This window comes from Nannobrachium achirus (assembly GCF_963921795.1).
Source record: "Nannobrachium achirus genome assembly, chromosome: 4".
Lineage (NCBI taxonomy): Eukaryota > Metazoa > Chordata > Actinopteri > Myctophiformes > Myctophidae > Nannobrachium > Nannobrachium achirus.
Window position 1 is genome coordinate 44,526,882 of NC_137813.1, and position 19,578 is coordinate 44,546,459.

Consider the following 19,578-nt stretch of genomic DNA (forward strand, 5'->3'; position numbering starts at 1 on the left):
ATTTTCACTATAAAAATCACACCGAATGTGAAGTGAGCGGTGGTCGTGCTTGCATAACATCTTCAGACTAGGATTTAAGTCTAGGATGTACAGGCTATGCTACACACACACATTTTGCTATGGCAAAACGCTGAGGAGAAAGGCTAGGGATACACGCACAGCTACGGACACGCACACATTTTGCTATGGCAAAACGCTGAGGAAAAAGGCTACAGACATACGACATATGACATCACTAGACAAACGTGATGCTACGCACACACATTTTACTATGGCAAAACGCTGAGGAAAACGGCTACGGACACACGCACAGCCACTTATAGGAGCGGTTTGCACTGCTCAGAAATGTTGAACATTTATGAAAAATGTATTTATCAATGATTAGATTTTCTGAAAACGTCCTTCCGAGTTTGGGTCCACTGGTTTGATGGGCGCAGTAGCGGCCTTTTCACTCGTTCATCATGTAATGGGCCCCAAGTAAACTACCCCCCGTGGACCAACCGAGGACAGACTACATCCCATAGCCTGGAGGGAAGACATGGTCATTAGCTAGTCTGTTGCTACCGTAGGCCAGGTCAACTGGCTGACCAGCGAGATTCCAGAAGATGAGGATTCTACATATAGCTGTTTCCAAAACCCTGAGCATCAATGTAAGCTATAGCCATGGGCTAAAACAAGAGCTGTCGGATGATCCAAATAGTTGTTCATGAAGCCCGCCGAAGGCACGCTGGCTCACAGCTTCCATTATTCCGCCGTTCTTGCCACGGAGACCCCCCCCCCCCCCCCTCCCCCCAATGAGATGTGTCTCAATTCACACAGGCTTCAGCTCGCACACTATGTAGTGCACAACCCACTCATAAACACACTCACATATAGAACACACTACATCTTAGCTTACACCACACGAGTACCCATGCACACATCCTTCTCCTGAATGCTTGATCACTGTGCACTGCACTGCAAACACATGACCTACGGTGCATAATAAAATCATTGATTTTTTAGATGTACACATACACAAACGTGTACATGTGTGCACAAACGTTATATCGTCGTTGTCGTGTGGAAACCTCGCATCTCCAAGTTTCAAATTTGTACGTTCTTTCGCAAAGTAAAGCCCTGCTTCATCATACAAGGCCGTCGCCCAAAAGTAGTGAAAACAGCAGATCTATAAGCACACAAGTTTTCACTAGTTTGAATCATTTTTTAAATGATAAATGCAAAACAAACGGTTTTGGACATACAAGGTTTTCACCCGACAATGACGATATCCATTATTATTATTTTTGAGCGGTGCTCCTGGAAGGAGCTAAGCTCCAACATCTGTCTCTGTCCGTTTGTACGCCCAGGGTCACATTGGCTAAGCTTCCGCGGGACGCTTAATGAAACTCATAAATAGCACCGCTCACTTCACACTGGGTGTCATTGTTCTTTATTTAGAAGCCAATTCTTTTTTACCGCCTTTTTCTCCCCAATTTAGTCGTTATGACCATTCCTCCTCACACACATTTCTGTGTTGTCACTGCTGTTGTATCCTACTGACTCAGCTGCCAGTGAGGAGCCCCCACCGGGAGGACACAGAGCCTTCGTCCTACTCCTCCCCCCCTCACACTCCCCGCTAGCGGATGCCGCCCCCAGTGGATTCGAACTCACAACCTCTGTGGTGGTATAAGCAAGGACTTTACCACTGATCCACCCGATATGCATTATTCTGGCCCACACGCACACGCATGCACTAGGGCCCTCACCAAATATTCGAATACGGCGTCAAACCTTTTTAGGCCGTGACCCCCAAAATAAACATATTTGAACTGGGGACACCCACCCTGACAAGCACTTGGAATTGTAGTTATTACATTTAATGTGAGTCGGTTCCGCAGATAAATATTGTGAAAATAGCAGATCTACATGCTCACAACGCCTCGCAACGCGAGGCGTTGTGAGCATGTAGATCTGCAATTTTCACAATGTTCGCCTCTTGCTTACTTAATATTTGACAGTTTGGCCAGTCCTGTCGAATATTCGATGATTCGAATACTTTGAGGTCGCATAATTCGAATACTCACACACACACACACACACACACACACACACACACACACACACACACACACACACACACACACACACACACACACATACACACACACACACACACACACACACACTTGGGTGGACATGCTACTCTCTCCCTCTCTCTCCCCCTCTCTATCCCATCATGATGTGCCACCCACGGAAGGAGTAGGGCAGGTCGAGTCAGTCACGGCGCGGCGCTGAACGCTTGGACTGCCTCAGAGCTCCCATGGACTAAAATACAACTCCAGTCAGCTCTGGCCCTATTCCCAGGAGCCTGCTGCAGAGGCTGGTCTGCCGTGGCACCGAGAAAAATACATTAATCAATAACTCAATGACAGGACAGGAGAGCCAAAGCCAACACGGGTTCTTCCCAAAAGCAACCTTGGGGGCGCACCACAGTTATTACTGTAATAATCACCCTATTTACTGCTACGGCCGCTCTGGAAGTCAAGCCTTCCTCAATTGCCTTGGAAGAGGGGAGAACAAAAGAGACAGATTAGACCTCAATGGGGAGTTGCAGGTCCTATACAGCCATACTGGGGGAACCATAAGATACTGTAATAAAGACACACAATCACAAGAGGAGGGAGGGAGAGGGGGAGAGGGAGAGAGAGAGAGAGAGAGAGAGAGAGAGAGAGAGAGAGAGAGAGAGAGAAGGAATCACAAACTGTGAATCAGAATGTGTCAGGGTTTAGATTGGAATTATACAAAAGATAGTCTATATTAGGCCTAATATGGCTATAAATGAGAATAGAGTAATTAGACCAAAATAATTCAAGGGACGCTAAGTCCCTGTGAGTGAGTAAAATCATTCCTTTAGAAACTACACAGAATATTTGTTGTGAGGGGAAGGAGAGACATATTGTTTCATGACTCATCCACTGAAATATCTTTCACTGTAGCTCCGTTATGCAGTAATCCACTGCTTGAATAACATTTTGATTTGTACAGTTTTGATGCTGATGCTGTGAGAACTTAAACTATATACTGTAATGTATACTGTGAGTGTCAATATCACAAAATCCATCATGTCTGTCAACCAGATGTCCAGCCCCAGGACAAAAAGTAGACTGTCATCTTTTCTTTCATGCTTTTTGATAAAAGCCCATAGATAGCAGGTATAGGGGCATAGACATGATTTATATATGTAAATAAATCATAACACTTGATAGTGATAGCTGTGGTGTGACACGGGTTGATTCACTGTTGTTCCTTGTGAGAGCCAAGTTCTGCCAGTGCCAACGTTGCCTACGGACAGGCCATACATAGGGGCTGTAGCCTGGAGAGCGCGCAGCGTTCATCATGTCATGCGAGGCATGCACGAACGAACGCACCCACTAGACCTTTGATGCCATTAAAGCGACAATGTCGTGTCTCTTATCGATGCTCGGTAGCCCATATTTAACATGCGCGCTCCATAAACGTTTATTGATATTTGTCGAGGCTGCTTCGAGTGGGCGGGCAGCGGGCTGCAGTCCGAGTCGAGTCCGACTGACTGAGCGCTTCAAACTCATCCTATCCAAGACGCATAACGCATCACCACCGTGAGCCGAGCCCACGCGTCCCGCCTCCTAATAATAGCCTACAGAACACTTCATATTAGTTAACCACCCGTCGGGAATCCTCAATTATTACACTCATTAAATGCGCGCATCACGTGTATGTCCCCGGTTTTACGCACAAGCCTATGCCTTGCTGAGGCATAGCCTCGTAGAGAAACGGCATTCACTGAAAACCCTTAGCCCTACCGTCTGTTTCCAATGGACGTGGTTCCATGGAAGGAGGACGGCCAGGACATCCGAGACTTCCTCAGCCCCGGTCTGTCGCTCGTGTCCACGGCGTTGGAGCGCTCGATCTGTCGGTGGTGGTGCCTGTCCGTGTCCGAGTATCCGCGGTGTTTGATTTTGATGGGAGTCCGAGGTTGCCTCCAGAGATGTTGGGGAGGCTTCAGGGTCGCTTGTCCTTCTCGGGGAACGGGGAGTGTAAGAGAAAGGCTCTTCTTCGAGCACGGTGGCGGTACTTCCATCATAGTGCAAAAAAAAATAATAATCAAAGATCCCTTTTTTATCCGAACAAAATAATGTATGGCTATATTCGTTTAGGCCCTACTTAAAAACAAACAGACACACGCGTCATCATGTCCGTGGCTGTCACTTGATCTCCGTGGCCCGTGGTGTTGAATCAAAGTGACCAAGTCCAGTGCCGTCCAGATTTCAATCTTGATTGGTACCCCAATAACATGTCTTTCTCCCTTAAACACTCGTTAAGTATCACAGTGGTGACATGTAACTGAGAGTTGTCCGTCCACGCATCGGTCTCGTTATTGTTTCAGCCAAAGATCTCAGATGTGATCCTGCCCGTACCCAGTCATTGATTTATCCATGAAGTGTTCGGCGATGATGAGCGACGACTCTCCCCGACGCAGCTGCTCCTCCTGAACTTTGAATCTTCGTCGCCCATGGCGCACAACAGCATCAGTTATTTGAAGAATGTATTGCTTTTATATCATCAGCCCTCTTATTGCAGAGATCACATAGACCGCTTGGCTGCTGCGCGGTGTGTGGTGGGGTATTATTGCTGCCTGTACATGTCTGTCTGTCTGACTGTCTCTGCTCTGCTCGCTTTTACAGTCAGGCAATCCGCTGTTTCCAAAGTACCATGCACACACAGCTACGGCGTCTCAGTGCGCGCGGAGCTACCCCGCATCAGTGGCGGGCGAATCATCCATGAAAATGCTGCCGGATCCAATGATTTCAGTGCGAGGTTAAAATTGCACTTTGGCTGCAGGGACAATCTCTCATCAATTCATGAATATGTCCAGAAGATGCGTGCGTTCCTGCCTTCCTCTCCTAAAATCAAAAGTATGGTGGTGAGTCCTGTGATCCTTATGGTTGGCCATATCTACCATTATGAGTTCGACGACAAAAATGATAGGTCTACATTAAATGCTTGGCCACAAGAGCTCTCTCTCTCTCTCTCTCTCTCTCTCTCTCTCTCTCTCTCTCTCTCTCTCTCTCTCTCTCTCCCTCTCTCTCTTTCTCCTCTCAGGTGTGGTTAGGTTGAGGTTTTGAGGTTTGTTATAATTTTCCCTGGATCATCACATGTTATTGGCTATAATCTGCATTGCTTGATACAATTATAAATTAAATAATTACAACAGAACAGGGGCCCAAAGGTCATGGAGGCCCCTCAAATTATAGGTCAACTGACACCCACTGTTTCAGAGCCTGGCCTGAATTTCAAAAGCTGAACCAAAAATACACCACTGAGGTACTTTTTTATGAACCATTACCAACAATAAAAAGGCTGCATGTTGGCTCATTCAAGATGACCTGACAGTCTCAAGAACGGCTCCGCTCACGAAAGGCTACATATAGCCTATTAGTTTTGCTATTCTTTCAAGGTGAGATGTCCATTCACCAGACAGTGAAAATCACTGCCACCAATATAGGCTGCTAAAATCATGCAAGAATAAGTCAATAATGTAGTAATAACAACTAGAAAAAAAAATTCGAAGAAATTTTAAGTGTGCCTGCAGCTCGCTATTTGTGTGCAACCTTGTGTAGCGGTTGGGACTGTGGGACCACCCACTGAGTTTGAGACCAGTAATGTGTTGGGAAGTGGAGTTATGGCTGTTTAAAGCCCAGCCAATTGGAAGACAGAGGGGGCGGGGCTTAAACAATTACAGCTCATTCCTATTGGTCATCTAAGTACACAGCAAGTTTCGAGACGGTACCATGCTGCAAACTGGAGATATAGCCGTTTAAAGCTGAGCCAATAGGAAGATAGGGGTGGGGCTTAATAGGGGCGGGGCTTAAGTAATACGTCCCTATTGGCCGTTTAAGTCCAGACACCAAGTTTCAAGTCAATACCATGCTGTGAACTGGAGTATTGGCTGTTTAAAGCCCAGCCAATAGGAATACAGAGGGGGCGGGGCTTAATCAATTACAGCTCATCCCTATTGGCCGGAAAAAGACCAAAGTTGTGTGAGCATTTTACATTTTAAATGACGTTGCTAGGCAAAAGTATGGCAGAGTAATGTTGCGCCAAAGTTTCTGGTTTTTTTTCAGTCCCCCATTCAAAGTCAATGGGGTTTTTGGGCGTCGTTTTTTGCGAATTACGTCACCATGGTAACACTGATCGGAAAGAAAAGTAATAGCACACCACTCCCGGCCGAGCCGCACATTTTGATGTATATATTGCGGGGGTGGCGTAAATTGTGCGGCAGTTATTACGTGCCGAAATTTCCCCCATTCTAAGTCAATGGGGTTTTTGGGCATCGTTTTTTGCGAATTACGTCGCCATGGTAACGCGGATCGGAAAGAAAAGTAATAGCACACAATTCCCGGCCGAGCCGCACGTTTTGATGTATATATTGCGGCGGTGGCGTAAATTGTGCGGCAGTTATTACCGCACCAAATTTGTGGGATCATTATTAATTAATTAATCAAGTATGGCGGATTACAATAAGTGTTTTGCCATTGCGTTGCATGGCAGGCACACTTAATAATAAAAAAGAACGACAAGAATTAGTTAATGTTTTAATATGATTAATTAAGGCAAGATAAATTATGAAAGTGTTATGCACATCAAAAAACAAGGCTAAAATGATTTAGAGGACCTTTGAGGACTGATGATGATAGCACTTGATCCACTTTTATGTAGGTAGGCTACACATAGTTGAGATTTAATTTCCTTGTTTGTTTTTCTCAGGCTGTCAGCTGGAAAAGTCTACTTAAAGATGGGGTGCCATGATTTCTTCCACCTATAAAACATAATTATCTACTATTAAGATTATACTAGGAGGAAGATTTTTTTCCAAAAAAGTGTACAGAAAGAGTTAAAATGTGGTTTTTATGTGGCCACACCCACCAGTTCATTAAGTATGCCTGGTTGTCATGGTGGGTGGTGACCCAGCTGAAGTTAGCCACACCCAAAGTGTTGGGTGAATGGTAAAAGGGGAGGGGTTGATTCTATGATGTAATTGTATCTGTGTTTTTGAACCGGCACTTGATGCTGCCACCTTGTGGTGGCAGCATCCAGGAAAAAAAAATACAAAGAGAATACATAATTGCTCATAATAACCACACCAGGGGGCAGTAGGAGCGAGATCATTTAGCGACCTACAACCGGGTCGCGACGTGGTCGGTTTTCAGCGACCGGGTCGCTAAATCGAGCGACCGGGTCGCTAAATCACCGACCGCGCCGCTAAATCGACCGACCCGGTCGCTAAATCTACCGACCTGCCTGCAGTTTTAGGTCGGTAGATTTAGCGACCCGGTCGGAAGATTTTGCGCCCCAGTCGGTCGATTTAGCGACCCGGTCGCTCGCTTTAGCGACGCGGTCGGTGATTTAGCGACGCGGTCGGTGATTTAGCGACGCGGTCGGTGATTTGTCCTATTGTTCCCCCCGGGTGTGAGATGTGTTGATGATTCTGCTGAGTTTCTTTCTGCCTACTGTTCTAGGGCCATTAGTCTCCCCTTCATGTTCAGCCCTGCTGGGAACATTGTGTCTAATTTGTCTATCCATCGTCTCTCACGGAATCTCCTTTGGCCCATTGTCCAGTGGGGGTTATGTTAGCCCTAACCCGTATATGGAGATCTTTGTGATTCTGCATCCATTGTATGCCCATATATGCCATATATGGAGATATCTGTTTATCTGCGTTCATTTTATGCCCATATATGAGATTTCTGTCGCTTTTTCAAACAGATGGTCAAAACGGGTCCTATGACAACAGGTATAATGGGGTTTGCATTAAAGGGGGAACCGGCACTGTGTCTGCAACACAGTGCCGGTTGTGTCTGCAGGCACAGACAGATACAGAGATCTCCATAATGGGAATAAAGGGACACAGACAAACAGATGGAGGAGGAGACAAACTTAATGCAAACCCCATTATACCTGTTGTCATAGGACCCGTTTTGACCATCTGTTTGCCTGTGTCCATTTATGCCCATATATGGAGATATCTGTATCTGTCTGTCTGCGTCCACTTTATGCCCATATATGGAGATCTTTGACCATCTGTTTGCCTGTGTCCATTTATGCCCATATATGGAGATATCTGTATTTGTCTGTCTGCATCCATTTTATGCCCATATATGGAGATCTATGCAGACACAGTGCCAGTTCCGGAAAATCCTGATGTCAGACATCAGAATCCGAACCTTTCGTGCTGGTTCCAGAAAATCGTGTATCGGGTCGGGTCGGGTCGAGGCCGAGCACTGCACTACCTGCTGCGGTGGGGAACGCACGTGCCGAATTTGAAATAGGGAATGAATGCCCCACCCTTTAATGCAAACCCCATGAATGCCCCACCCTACCTGTCATAGGACCCGTTTTGACCATCTGTTTGTCTTTGTCCACTTATGCCCATATATGAAGATCTCTGCACACACAGTACCGGTTGCAGAAAACTCTGATGTCAGACTTTATGCCCATATCTGGAGAACGCGCATGCCGGTGGGAAGAAGGGTTCTCGAGATACGCGGATTACATACATACATACACATTCACAGAGATTTTGTGTTGACTCATGTGGCGTACGTGATACACATTCACAGAGATTTTGTGTTGACTCATGTGGCGTACGTGATGTCAGAGCCTTTTATGAAGTGATGTCACAATGACTCAGCGCTTGCGCCGATTTCCTCCGGAACAGCCTGATGTCAACAATCAGCTCCGCATAAGGAGATTCCGAACGTTTCGCGCCGGTTTCGGAAAACCGCGAGTCGGGTCGGGTCGAGGCCCGGCACTGCACTCCGAGCGGCGGCGGGGAACGCGCGTGCCGAATCTGAAGCCGGTGGGACGAACGGTTCTCGAGATACGCGGATTACAAACAAACAGACAGACAGACAGAGATTTGTCGCATTTATAGATAGATTGTACTTGTGTTGGTTAATTCTATCTGCGATCGTGTTACCTGTCTCTCCTACATATTGTAGATTGCATTTGCTGCATGTGATCAGGTAGACCGAGTTGGTTGTGTTCTGGTGTATGTTTTGTTTTATTTCATAAACTATTTTTGTAGTTTTACTTTTCACCAGCCTTTTGGGTTGAAAGTATGTTGGTATGCGTGGTGGTCTGTTTGATTCCGCCAGTCTGCTTTTAACCAAATAATCCTTGAGATTTTTGTTCTTCCTGAAGGCAGATATAACCGTGAAGCCCTCCAGTAGGCCCTCTGCTCTGTTCTCGAAATCTCTTTTCAATCTGGTGTTTGCTATTCTACTCTGTGTGGAGAAGGTTGTTACCAGGGCAATTTTTGGCCTTTCGTCCCTCTCTCTTATCTGTTGGAAGGTATCATACGCTTTTCTCAGAAATGTTCGTGAGTATCCCCTGTGTCTCAATGCGCTAAAAAGTGTTTTACAGGCTATTTTAAAGTCACTGAGCTGAGTACAGATCCTCTTAAATCTTAGGAGTTGTGACTTTACTATTCCTGTGTAACAATGAGCCGGATGAAAGGATGTCTTGTGTAAGAGTGCATGTGTGTCTGTGGGTTTAAAGAAAACCTTCAGATCCAGCTTTTGGCTAGTTCCAAAATCTGGTCCCTTGAACACTGTTACGTCCAAGAAATCTATTTTCTCTGCACTCAGTACGTACTTGATTGTGATTGACCTGTGGTGTGTGTTCAAAGTGTTGATAAACTCTTTGAAGTCCTCTTCACTATGAGGCCAAATCCCGAAAATGTCATCCAGGAATCTATAATAGTGCGTTGGTTGTTGCCTGCATTTAAGTAGGGCTGTGTTCCCAAAGGCTCATATAAATGTTGGCAAAACTAGGGGCAAATCTTTTACCCATAGCTGTGCCTTTTATCTGGAGATAATACTTGTTGTTAAATTCAAAGTCATTCTGCGTTAGATTTAGTTCTAGCAAATCCAGCAGTTCTTCATCTGGTCTGCTGCTATCTGGGTACTTTTCGCACGTTTCTCTCACTGCTCGCAATCCAGCCTCAGTTTCAATGTTTGTGTATAATGAATCTATATCAATGGAGAACAGAAAGGCATCCTGTGGAATTGAGATGTTCTTGATTTTCTCCAAAAAATGATATGCATCCTTAATATAGCTGGGATGTCTGGTTGAGAGCGGCTGGAGAAAGTGTTCTATGTACTCAGCGGTGTGGTTCACTAGAACAATCGCTTACAATTGGTCTTCCAGGGGGAACTTGGTACGGAACAGTCCAGTTTTCCGGGCTCTTATGTATCTTTGGCAACAAGTAAAACACTCTAGGTCTCGGTGTGTCTTGACCCAGTAAATAGGTCTCTTGTTTTGCATTAATGTGTCTCTTTCTCCTCAGTCTCTGTATAATGTCTTTGGCTTTGATTGCCGTCTGTTTGTAAATTGGCTCTTCTAATCGTCTGTAATGATCAGGTTGTTGAGCTGTCGTTCACCCTCTAGCAGATACTGGTGTCTGTCCATTAAAACAATGCACGACCCTTTGTCTGCTGGTTTTATCACTATGTCTTTGTTATTCGCTAATGATCTAAGTGCCACTACCTGTAATTTCGTCAGATTGTCCTTTTCCCTAAAGTGTGCTGGGATACTGTTAATACAAATTTGGTCAGCTGTAATCAGCTGTTTTAGGCTGTTTGGGAGAATCCCGGTTGCGGGTTCCCAATTTGATTTTGGCTGGAAGGGTGGGATTTGCTCCTCGTTTCCTGTCCCAAAGTGGGTAGCCAATTTCAGCCTTCTGTGAAATATTGCCATGTCTTTCTTGAGAGTTTTGGTTTGATTTTTGTAAATGTCTAGCGTAGGTACAAATGAGAGCCCCATTTCTAACAATTCTCTTTCATGTTGATTCGGCTGGAAATAGTTGGATAAATTAATGAGGTTACTCATTTTATCCTTATCAAGCCCCGTTTGATTTTGGCTTGTGGGGCTCTCTAGTTTAAACAAGCTAACCAATGGGTCAGCATATGTTCGCCTGTCTTGTCCTTCCAGTGGATAAGACCGTCATCAGTTTCGAAATCCCTTTCATCCAATTTGGGGATGAAATTAGCTTTTTCTATCTCTGTCTCTGTATCTCTGTAAGGTTACTGAGGTTAGGTTTAGGGTTAGGGTTAGGGTTAGGGTTAGTAGGTCGGTGGAAGCGACCACCGGTCGGTGGATTTACCTACCCGGTCGCTGGATTAGCGTCCCAGTCGGTGGAATTAGCGTCCCGGTCGATGGAATTAGCGTCCCAGTCGGTCGATTTAGCGACCCGGTCGCTCGCTTTAGTGCCGCGGTCGGTGATTTAGCGACCCGGTCGCTCCATTTAGCGACCCGGTCGCTCCATTTAGCGACCCGGTCGCTCGCTTTAGTGCCGCGGTCGGTGATTTAGCGACCCGGTCGCTCCATTTAGCGACCCGGTCGCTCGATTTTGCGACCCGGTCGCTGAAAACTACCGACCACGTCGCGACCCGGTTGTAGGTCGCTAAATGATCTCGCCCTCTCTCCCAGGGGGTCTAATGAAGTACTGTCAACCTCCTAGACACATGAAAAACAGAAAAAGTACAAAACTATGACACCACCTCTTTAATGACATATTACTGGAGCCGGGAGCTCTTTAGCTGAATGGGTCTTGGCACCTTCGCTGCATAGTTCCTGGTGAGACAAATACATTTCCCATTCAACATGATTAAAATTATTTATCGTATGTCCTTTGTCTTTTTTCCCAAACTCATTCTTTCTACTGCATGTAGCTGTCTCACTAGCTGCGGTTGAAAAGTAGCAGTAGCATAGTACAAACCAGGTAAAACAACTGGACCATTGCTGAGAGAGGTTTTCATCCTGAAAATCTTACAAAGTTGTCATTATGGCCTGAGTAGGTAACCGCCGGTACAGTGAGACCTCTGGGCACCATTTTGTTTTACAAAAAAGAAAAGAAAAGAAAAAACGGCACCTCATGAACTAAACGGAAAAGGGACCATTTGGTTGTTTGGACTTTAGATCTGAAAAATATGATGGTGCACTTAGGATACATAAGGATATCTATAAGCTCCTCTCTCCTTGAAGCAGTCTCAGGCCCAGGGGCCCATGGACTCTAAGCTACCCTGCCCAAAGCACATTCTTAATAATTAATCCTTGGTGGGTAACAACATTATGAAATCACCATGGCATAGTGTAATTACTTGCGCCAACAGTTAGGGTGATTAGTGATGTCTGTATAAGGCCGGCTGACTGCACAAAGGGTACTGTCTGTATTTGGCTAAAGACCCCGTCTTTGCACTGTCGGTCACATACATACAGACAGCACCCTTTGTATAGTGTCAGCCGGCCGGTTACAGACAGCCCCTATCACCCTACTTGTGTGCTCTGCTGGCGCACAAGCAGGCCATTGGCTACGAGTGCACAAGGAGCAAGTTGGCACCTCAACAGCGTTCAGTCTAGTTCACAACTGTGTATTCTTCTTTCGACTAATGCTCATCAGGGAACTGCTTCTATCTGCTCTGTCAGTCACATCTGACTAGTCACTCCTTGTGGTCCCAAAAACAGGCTACAGGGGGATCAATCATTTTCCAAACTGTGGAACGATGACTGTACAGCCTTTCGGCTCCCTGGATTGTTCTCTGCATCGTCCTCTGTCACTCCAGCCTGCATTTCCCTCTCTTTAAGTCGCAGCTGTATCAACTTTATTAATTTGGGTACCGGCTATAATGTATGGTAATAATTGTGTGCCTGCAGGCAGAAGGAGACCATTTACAGTACAAATAGTAGTTGTCATGGCTGGCACACTTCCCCAATCACTCGTTTGAAACCGGTATACAGTATTATGGACCAACCTTTTGCACAAAATGTGGATACAGGGCACAGAAACACACATTTGTTTCAATCCACAAATAGTGGATTGGCAGTTCTGGCGGATAGCTATTATCAAATTCTGTTATTTTCTAAGCTTTTAACAAATTCATGCACAATAACAATGCAGTTTATCTACCATGCATTTGTCAAGATATGATAGTGTTGCAGGTGTTTCATCATCAAATAGCATTATGATACAACATTATTGTGGCATTCTTTACTAATCAATTCACCCTCTTCCATATTGAAAAAATAAAATAAAATAGTGAAAACAGCAGATCTACAAGCTCTGCGTTGTGAGCTTGTAGATCAGCTATTTTCACAACTTCTAATTTATGGAATTTCTAAGATTTTCTTCATGAAATAGAATTTTGTTTAAAAAAAACAAATTGAAAATTGAAAATATGTTGAATAATAATATATATATTTTTTAAATGTAGGAAACCAAAAACAAAGGGACCCATAAAAATGTGTCTGCGACCCACAAATGGGTCCCGACTCCCGACCCACTGTTTGGGAACCAGTGCCCCCATGGCCTCCCTCTGCTCATGTTACATGTTTCTTTCTAAACAAGCATTGTGATAAAGTATGAGCATCGGAGCAGACAGATGAATACCTTACAAGCACAAATAGGCCCACATCTACCAATGTTCTCAGCATACAACAGCAAGTTCATCCAATCAGACGTTCCACTGAAAACCTCTGATTACAGCCGAACAGTTGGAACAGTCACATTACATGGCAAAAGACCAGAGGACCCTGATTGTAATTTATCAGTCACATAAGATGCATATAAATCCTCCAGTTCATTAGCACATTTGATTATTATTTAAAACCCAAGTTATTCTGTGAATAAGTTATCTTAGTGGAGCAGCTGTCAAAAAGCAAGAGGTGCATTCATCAGATTTAAAAAGACCTGGAGCGCCAACAGCATCACATAAAGACTGTACAACACGCTAGTGGTGCCAAACTGCTATACGGATGCAAAACATGGACAGGAGTCATCAATATGATGCATGTCTGTACACGGACATGGTCATAAGACCCACTTACTGAATGTCATTCTCCAGGTTTTCTTCAGAATATACAGTATATTACACTTATTTTGGCACATTAGGAGTCCAATTACTACTAGTGGTTTTCAGATGTTTAATTTGGAAGGACCCTTGTAACTTTGAGAGAGTACAATACGAGTCCATTTGGTTCCATTTGTACTCCGTCAGAGTTACAGACCTGTTATGGTCATTCAGGGTTATCTCTTTATGTGTGTCTGGCAATATTACTAATTCTGTTATGTCTGTGCCGACACAAAAAAAAAGAAATTTGACAAAAATCTTCACCACAAACCAGCATGGTGAGGACCTCTGAACATGGACATGAACAAAGGAGATAACAAGGCAGTTGAGACATGCGTGCTCCATAATAGATGCCTACGAAGAATACTCTGTCTGTATACAATGGCAAGATCACGTCAGTACTGAAGACCTGCTATAGAAAGAGCTGAGATGAAGCCGCTGAGTGAGGAAGTGAAGCTGAGAAGATGGAAGATGATCGGACACACACTATGGCAGGACCACAACAACGACTGCAACGTAACATGGGCACCAGAAGTGAAAAGAAAAGAAGAAAAAGAACGCCAAAGACCGCCTGGAGGCGTACCGTTGAGAGAGAATGAAAAGAAGCAGGATGGTCAGATCATGGATGGGCCCTGATCCAGAAAAGGTGGGGAAGCACTGCTCTTGATCATCACAAATGTGCTGCACACTGAATAATACCAATGGGAATAAGTAATGAATTTATGAATACTTGTTTGGAAAGATGCCCCTGTGATCACGGCCAATTTATTATAATATACAATATTTTGACTCTTTGCATCAAGGGCCAAAACAAATCACATCACAGAAAATAATTGAATAATCCATTGGATATCTTAAGACTGGATATAACTATAAGTAGGTCGGAGAGGCTTATTGTCGGTATTAGCTGAGAACACAGAAGTTTATCCTAGTTGCAAATATGGTAGGCCCAAATGGGAGATGGATTGTTGAAGTGGAGCGCCAAAATCAGCTCCCAGCCTACTTACCGCACCACTTGCGGTAAGTAAGTGCTATGGGATCGAACCCATGGTCTTGTGTTCCAAAGGCATCACTACAGACTGAGCTATACCTGGACACTGGACACATGGTCACCATGTCCATGCAAGCTATTCATGTATCTTTGCAAACTTTAAAGACCTTAAAGAAAAGAAAATATTTCAAAGGCTCAAACCATATCAGAATGTAGCCTAGCTGCCTGAAGTCCGTTATTCAATATTTAAAACAATTATATTGTTTTTACCCCTCTGTGTCTGTCTGTCTATCTGTTCACAGCTAATCTTACAAACAACTACCCCGATCAACATCACAGTTCTTGTGCACATGCACTGCTAGCAGGCCAAGAAACCCAATCACAGAATATTATAATTCTGTGGTCACTGACAAGTGACAATGACAACATACTGTATAGTATATGAGTAAACAAACAAAAACAAATATAATTTGAATACATACCAAATAGAGGAATCCATCACTGTCTAAAAGAAAGATACTATGTGCCAGGAGAAAGGGCTAGTAAAGTGCTGAAGACAGAAAATGAATGTGTAAGTAAATTACATTGTTACCCTCAAATAACCCCCCCCCCCCCCCCCATGCCCCACATGTATTACAAGGAATTTAAACATATCCTAATCCCGCCCTTAATTGAAGTCCTCATATTTGCAACTTCAAGGGAATTGAAAACGATTTCCTGAAACATTCTCAAGGCCATTATCTCTGTTATTCACAAAACAGGAAAAGACACACTAAAGCAGCCCTCCTGTAGGGCGATTTCCCTCTTGAATTCTGATTATAAATTGTTAACCACAATTAATTGAGTTTGGAGACCCGTCCACATGTTTGGAGGACAATCCTGACAGGCTTTTCTCTAATGATTTAAGACATTCTCAAGGTGCAGCGCCTAGGGGGGCGAGCCATGTAGGATAGCATGTTCATGTGTCTAGTCAATCTGTTCACAGTCCACACCTCCATATGTGGGCAAGACAACATGACATCTATTAAAATCATAAATGTCAGATCCACAGGGAAGGCACAACTTTATTAGACCCCATCTTGTTTTAATATGATAGATCTGGTATTGCCCTCTCTCTCGAAGCCAAGTGTGTCATTTTTAATAAAGTCATTGTAAAGTTCTTCCAAAACTGAGATTGTGGTAAATGGAATCATTTCTGAGTATTTCACCATCTTTAGGGGTAATAGACAGGAATGCCCTCTTGGCCCTCACCCTGGAACCTCTGACTGAGTAGAATTTGGTCAGAACTTATTGAGAGGATAGACCATTTTAGAGGGAGTCCTATATGCCCTAAGTAAAACATTATATACAATACAAATACACAATACACACACACGTACAGATACAGTCAGCTTTCTCTCAATCTACCACCCACACCCCTCAACTCATTTTAAACAAAGAAATTGAGAATACATGACCTGGACTATGACCTGTATCAAAGTCCCCCAAAAAAGAAGAAAAAAAAAGTTGAAGCTGTATTAAAAGTCCTGAAGCGGCCAAGAGAGGTAACAGATCTGCGAGAAAGGGGAAGATTTTTCTAGTCAAATGGCAAGAGGGATTTCTTCCTCAGCTGCAGCATAGTGGGAATGTGCTTGCACAATTTCACAATGATTTGAGGCATTTTGTTCAGAACGGAGCACTCCTGCAAACTTTGGAAGCCAATCTTTGTCAATCAGGATGGAATATGAAAAATCTGAAAGACCCATTTAGAGATACTGTGTGCTGATTTATGTGATTTTTGGACAAAAGTACTGGGCAGACAGACAGACAAGGTACAAAACATATAGTCTCGGCTATGCCTTTCGGGAGTGAGTAGTCTGAAGAGAGTTCGTAGGGTTGGATCATAGCTTTGGTTGCCGTGTAGACCAACGTGAGTTTTTGAGCGGTGGTCACACCGTCTCCATAGCGTGGCCGTGTGTGTATCCGTGCGTGTGTGTGTGTGTGTCTGTGTGTCTGTAGCCTCTGGTGTATGTAGCCTGAGTACCCTGGGTGACCAGAGAGGTGCTGTTGAGTCTAGCCTGGCCTGTGCATCAACTGCAACACACACACACACACACACACACACACACGCACCCCCCCCCCCCCACCCCCCCACCGCTCAGTTCACACAAGTGTGATTTTTTTGCACTCTGTGCGGGCAGAATCCAGGAGCCAATTGAGGGAGGAAAAGTAAGGAGACGTGAAATGAATTGTGGATCATTTGGAGGGGCTTAAGTGAGCATGCCAGGAGGCATAAGGAGTGAGTTACAGTAGTCAAGCTTCGAGATGGCTGAGGCCTGGATAAGGAGCTGGGCTGACTCCTGGGTGAAGAATTTATTTATTTATTTATTAGATCCCCATTAGCTTACTGTACTGTTACAGCAGCTACTCTTCTTCCTGGGGTCTCCACCAGCATCATCAACAACACAATTTACATCAGTACACAACATTCAAAGAACAGACTCATCACAACAGACACTGACTAGCTCATATAACCTGTCTAAAACATTTGATGGCTCTATATTACAATTGAATCCTTTGAATATTATAAATTGTGAACCCAAGAGTGCTGCAATGTATGCATTGAAGCAGTGTTGATTTTGCAGACTAAAACTATGACGAAAAATGTTTGTCGACTGCGTTTTTTTCACTGACAAAAACTAAATAAAAAGTAAGCTGTGATGACTAAAACTAAGACTAAATATATTGACAATTTCGTCAACAAAATAAAAACTAGACTAAAATGTTAGGCAGGGACTAGTGGAGAGGAGAGTCATTTTATGTTTGGTTGCTCTCAGGTGGTTGCATGCTGAAAATAGCCGATCTACAAGCTCACAACGCGTCGCAGCAGATCTGCTATATTCAGCACACAACCAAGTGTAAAATCATTCATTACGATGCCATCAAGGCCTACCAAAATACATTTCAGTTGACTAAATCAACTGTAGATTTAGTCGACTAAAATCTTATAATATTTAGTCGACTAAAATTAGACTAAAACTAAAACTTTTTAGGTGACTAAATTATGACTAAAACTAAAATACATTTTATTCAAAAGACTATGACTAAAACTAAATCAAAATGTGGTGTCAAAAACAACACTGCCTTGAAGGACAACTGTGTCCAGGACAACACCCCCAGGTCAATGGGTCCTGGCTGTTGGAACAGAAGCCACCACCAGGAAGTTGTCTATAGAAAGACATCCTGCATGGGGCAGGAGGGCAGGACTAACCTGGTCACACACAACACAAACCTATGCCTAATGTTGATCTGTGTGGATGTTACCCGTTGCCTAACAACACTGATATGCACTGGCAGTGTGCGCATGTCCAGTCTAGCTTAAGATCAGCACACCCACCACAAGGTTGTTGCAGTCAGGCCTGGTATTTTGTCATTTTAGGGGCAAGGACACTTTTTGAGGGCTGGAAGGCCATCAAATAAAACAAGATTTTAGTCCATTGAAGTAATTAATTGAATTTAAGGATGATTTGAAATGTAATACCAATAAAACTAACTGGATTAGTTTACAAATGAGGACTCAGTAAGAATTCAGAATCTCAACAAAAGATACTGGTGTCTGCATGACAAGAAAGAGACACTGGTGTCAGGTGTCTACATATTGAAAAGAAATAGACACTGGTGTCTACATAATCATATTGGGTCTACATATTGACAAGAAAGAGACAGAGGAGAAAGTGGTACAGTCAGATGGGTGATTAAGGCCACTGTGCCCTCAGGGCATGCCATGTTTTTGAGGCCAAACTGAGGGGCAAGGACGGCCATGGCCTTCGTGGCCTCCCTGAAATTCCTGCCCTGGTTGCAGTCCATATGCCCTGATTATAACCAACTAAAGTTGAAATAATTCTTGTCGTTTGTCCTGGTGAGAATTTGCATATAAAATTATACTGGTGGCAAGATTTCATCAAATGTTTATGCCAGCCTTGCCAGGTGTTAGATCTCCTTGATTACACATGAATTTAACTATGCTTTGAATATTTAACAGTCTGCAATCTCTAAGCTATTTCTTACTTTCAGTTTTTTGTGAACATTGCCAATTTATGTATAAAGAAAACGTTAATGGCAAAAATGACCAAGGGCGAGACAGTGCCGTATGGAAAAAATGATGTAGCTTGAGTCAGCTGCTCAGTTAATTTAGTGGATGGCATGATTTATTGTGACCACGCCGAACAAATGGCTTTCCACATTATGCATTCATATTGCGGGGCATAATTGAACTGCCAAAGGACTCAATATGATGGTGCACATGCCATGGAAAGACATGTAAGCTACCCTCATCCTAATTCATTTTTATTTCATGTGCACGTGTGTGCACGTGTATGTGTGTGTGTGTGTGTGTGTGTGTGTGTGTGTGAGTGAGAGAGAGAGAGAGAGAGAGAGAGAGAGAGGCACACAGCATTACTGGAAGGCTATAGGTGCAGGCGGACTGGTCCTAATACTCTTGTATTTTAAGATTAGTCAGTATGTTTTATATTGAACAAATGGCTGATCACCCACAGAAAAACCCTCCCGTTCTAGTGGCCTTGGTCCCAAACTAAATGTACACACATCAGGGAGTGCTGGGAATTGGATCTCCCCCCCTTTCCTCCACTGGAGGGCCATGAAATATTAATCCACACC

At 44.0% G+C, this 19,578-nt stretch overlaps 1 protein-coding gene across 1 annotated transcript in view; it reads right to left on the reverse strand.

The window, feature by feature from the left end:
* pde4a (phosphodiesterase 4A, cAMP-specific) overlaps positions 1-4,105 on the reverse strand; it is a gene marked incomplete at both ends in the record, with an annotated part of 91,670 nt that extends 87,565 nt beyond the window's left edge. Inside the window, one exon of the mRNA XM_080723314.1 lies at positions 3,825-4,105. Coding sequence (XP_080579440.1) covers positions 3,825-4,105 — 281 coding nt within the window. The remainder of the gene's footprint in view (positions 1-3,824) is intronic.
* Positions 4,106-19,578: the final 15,473 nt, after the last annotated feature.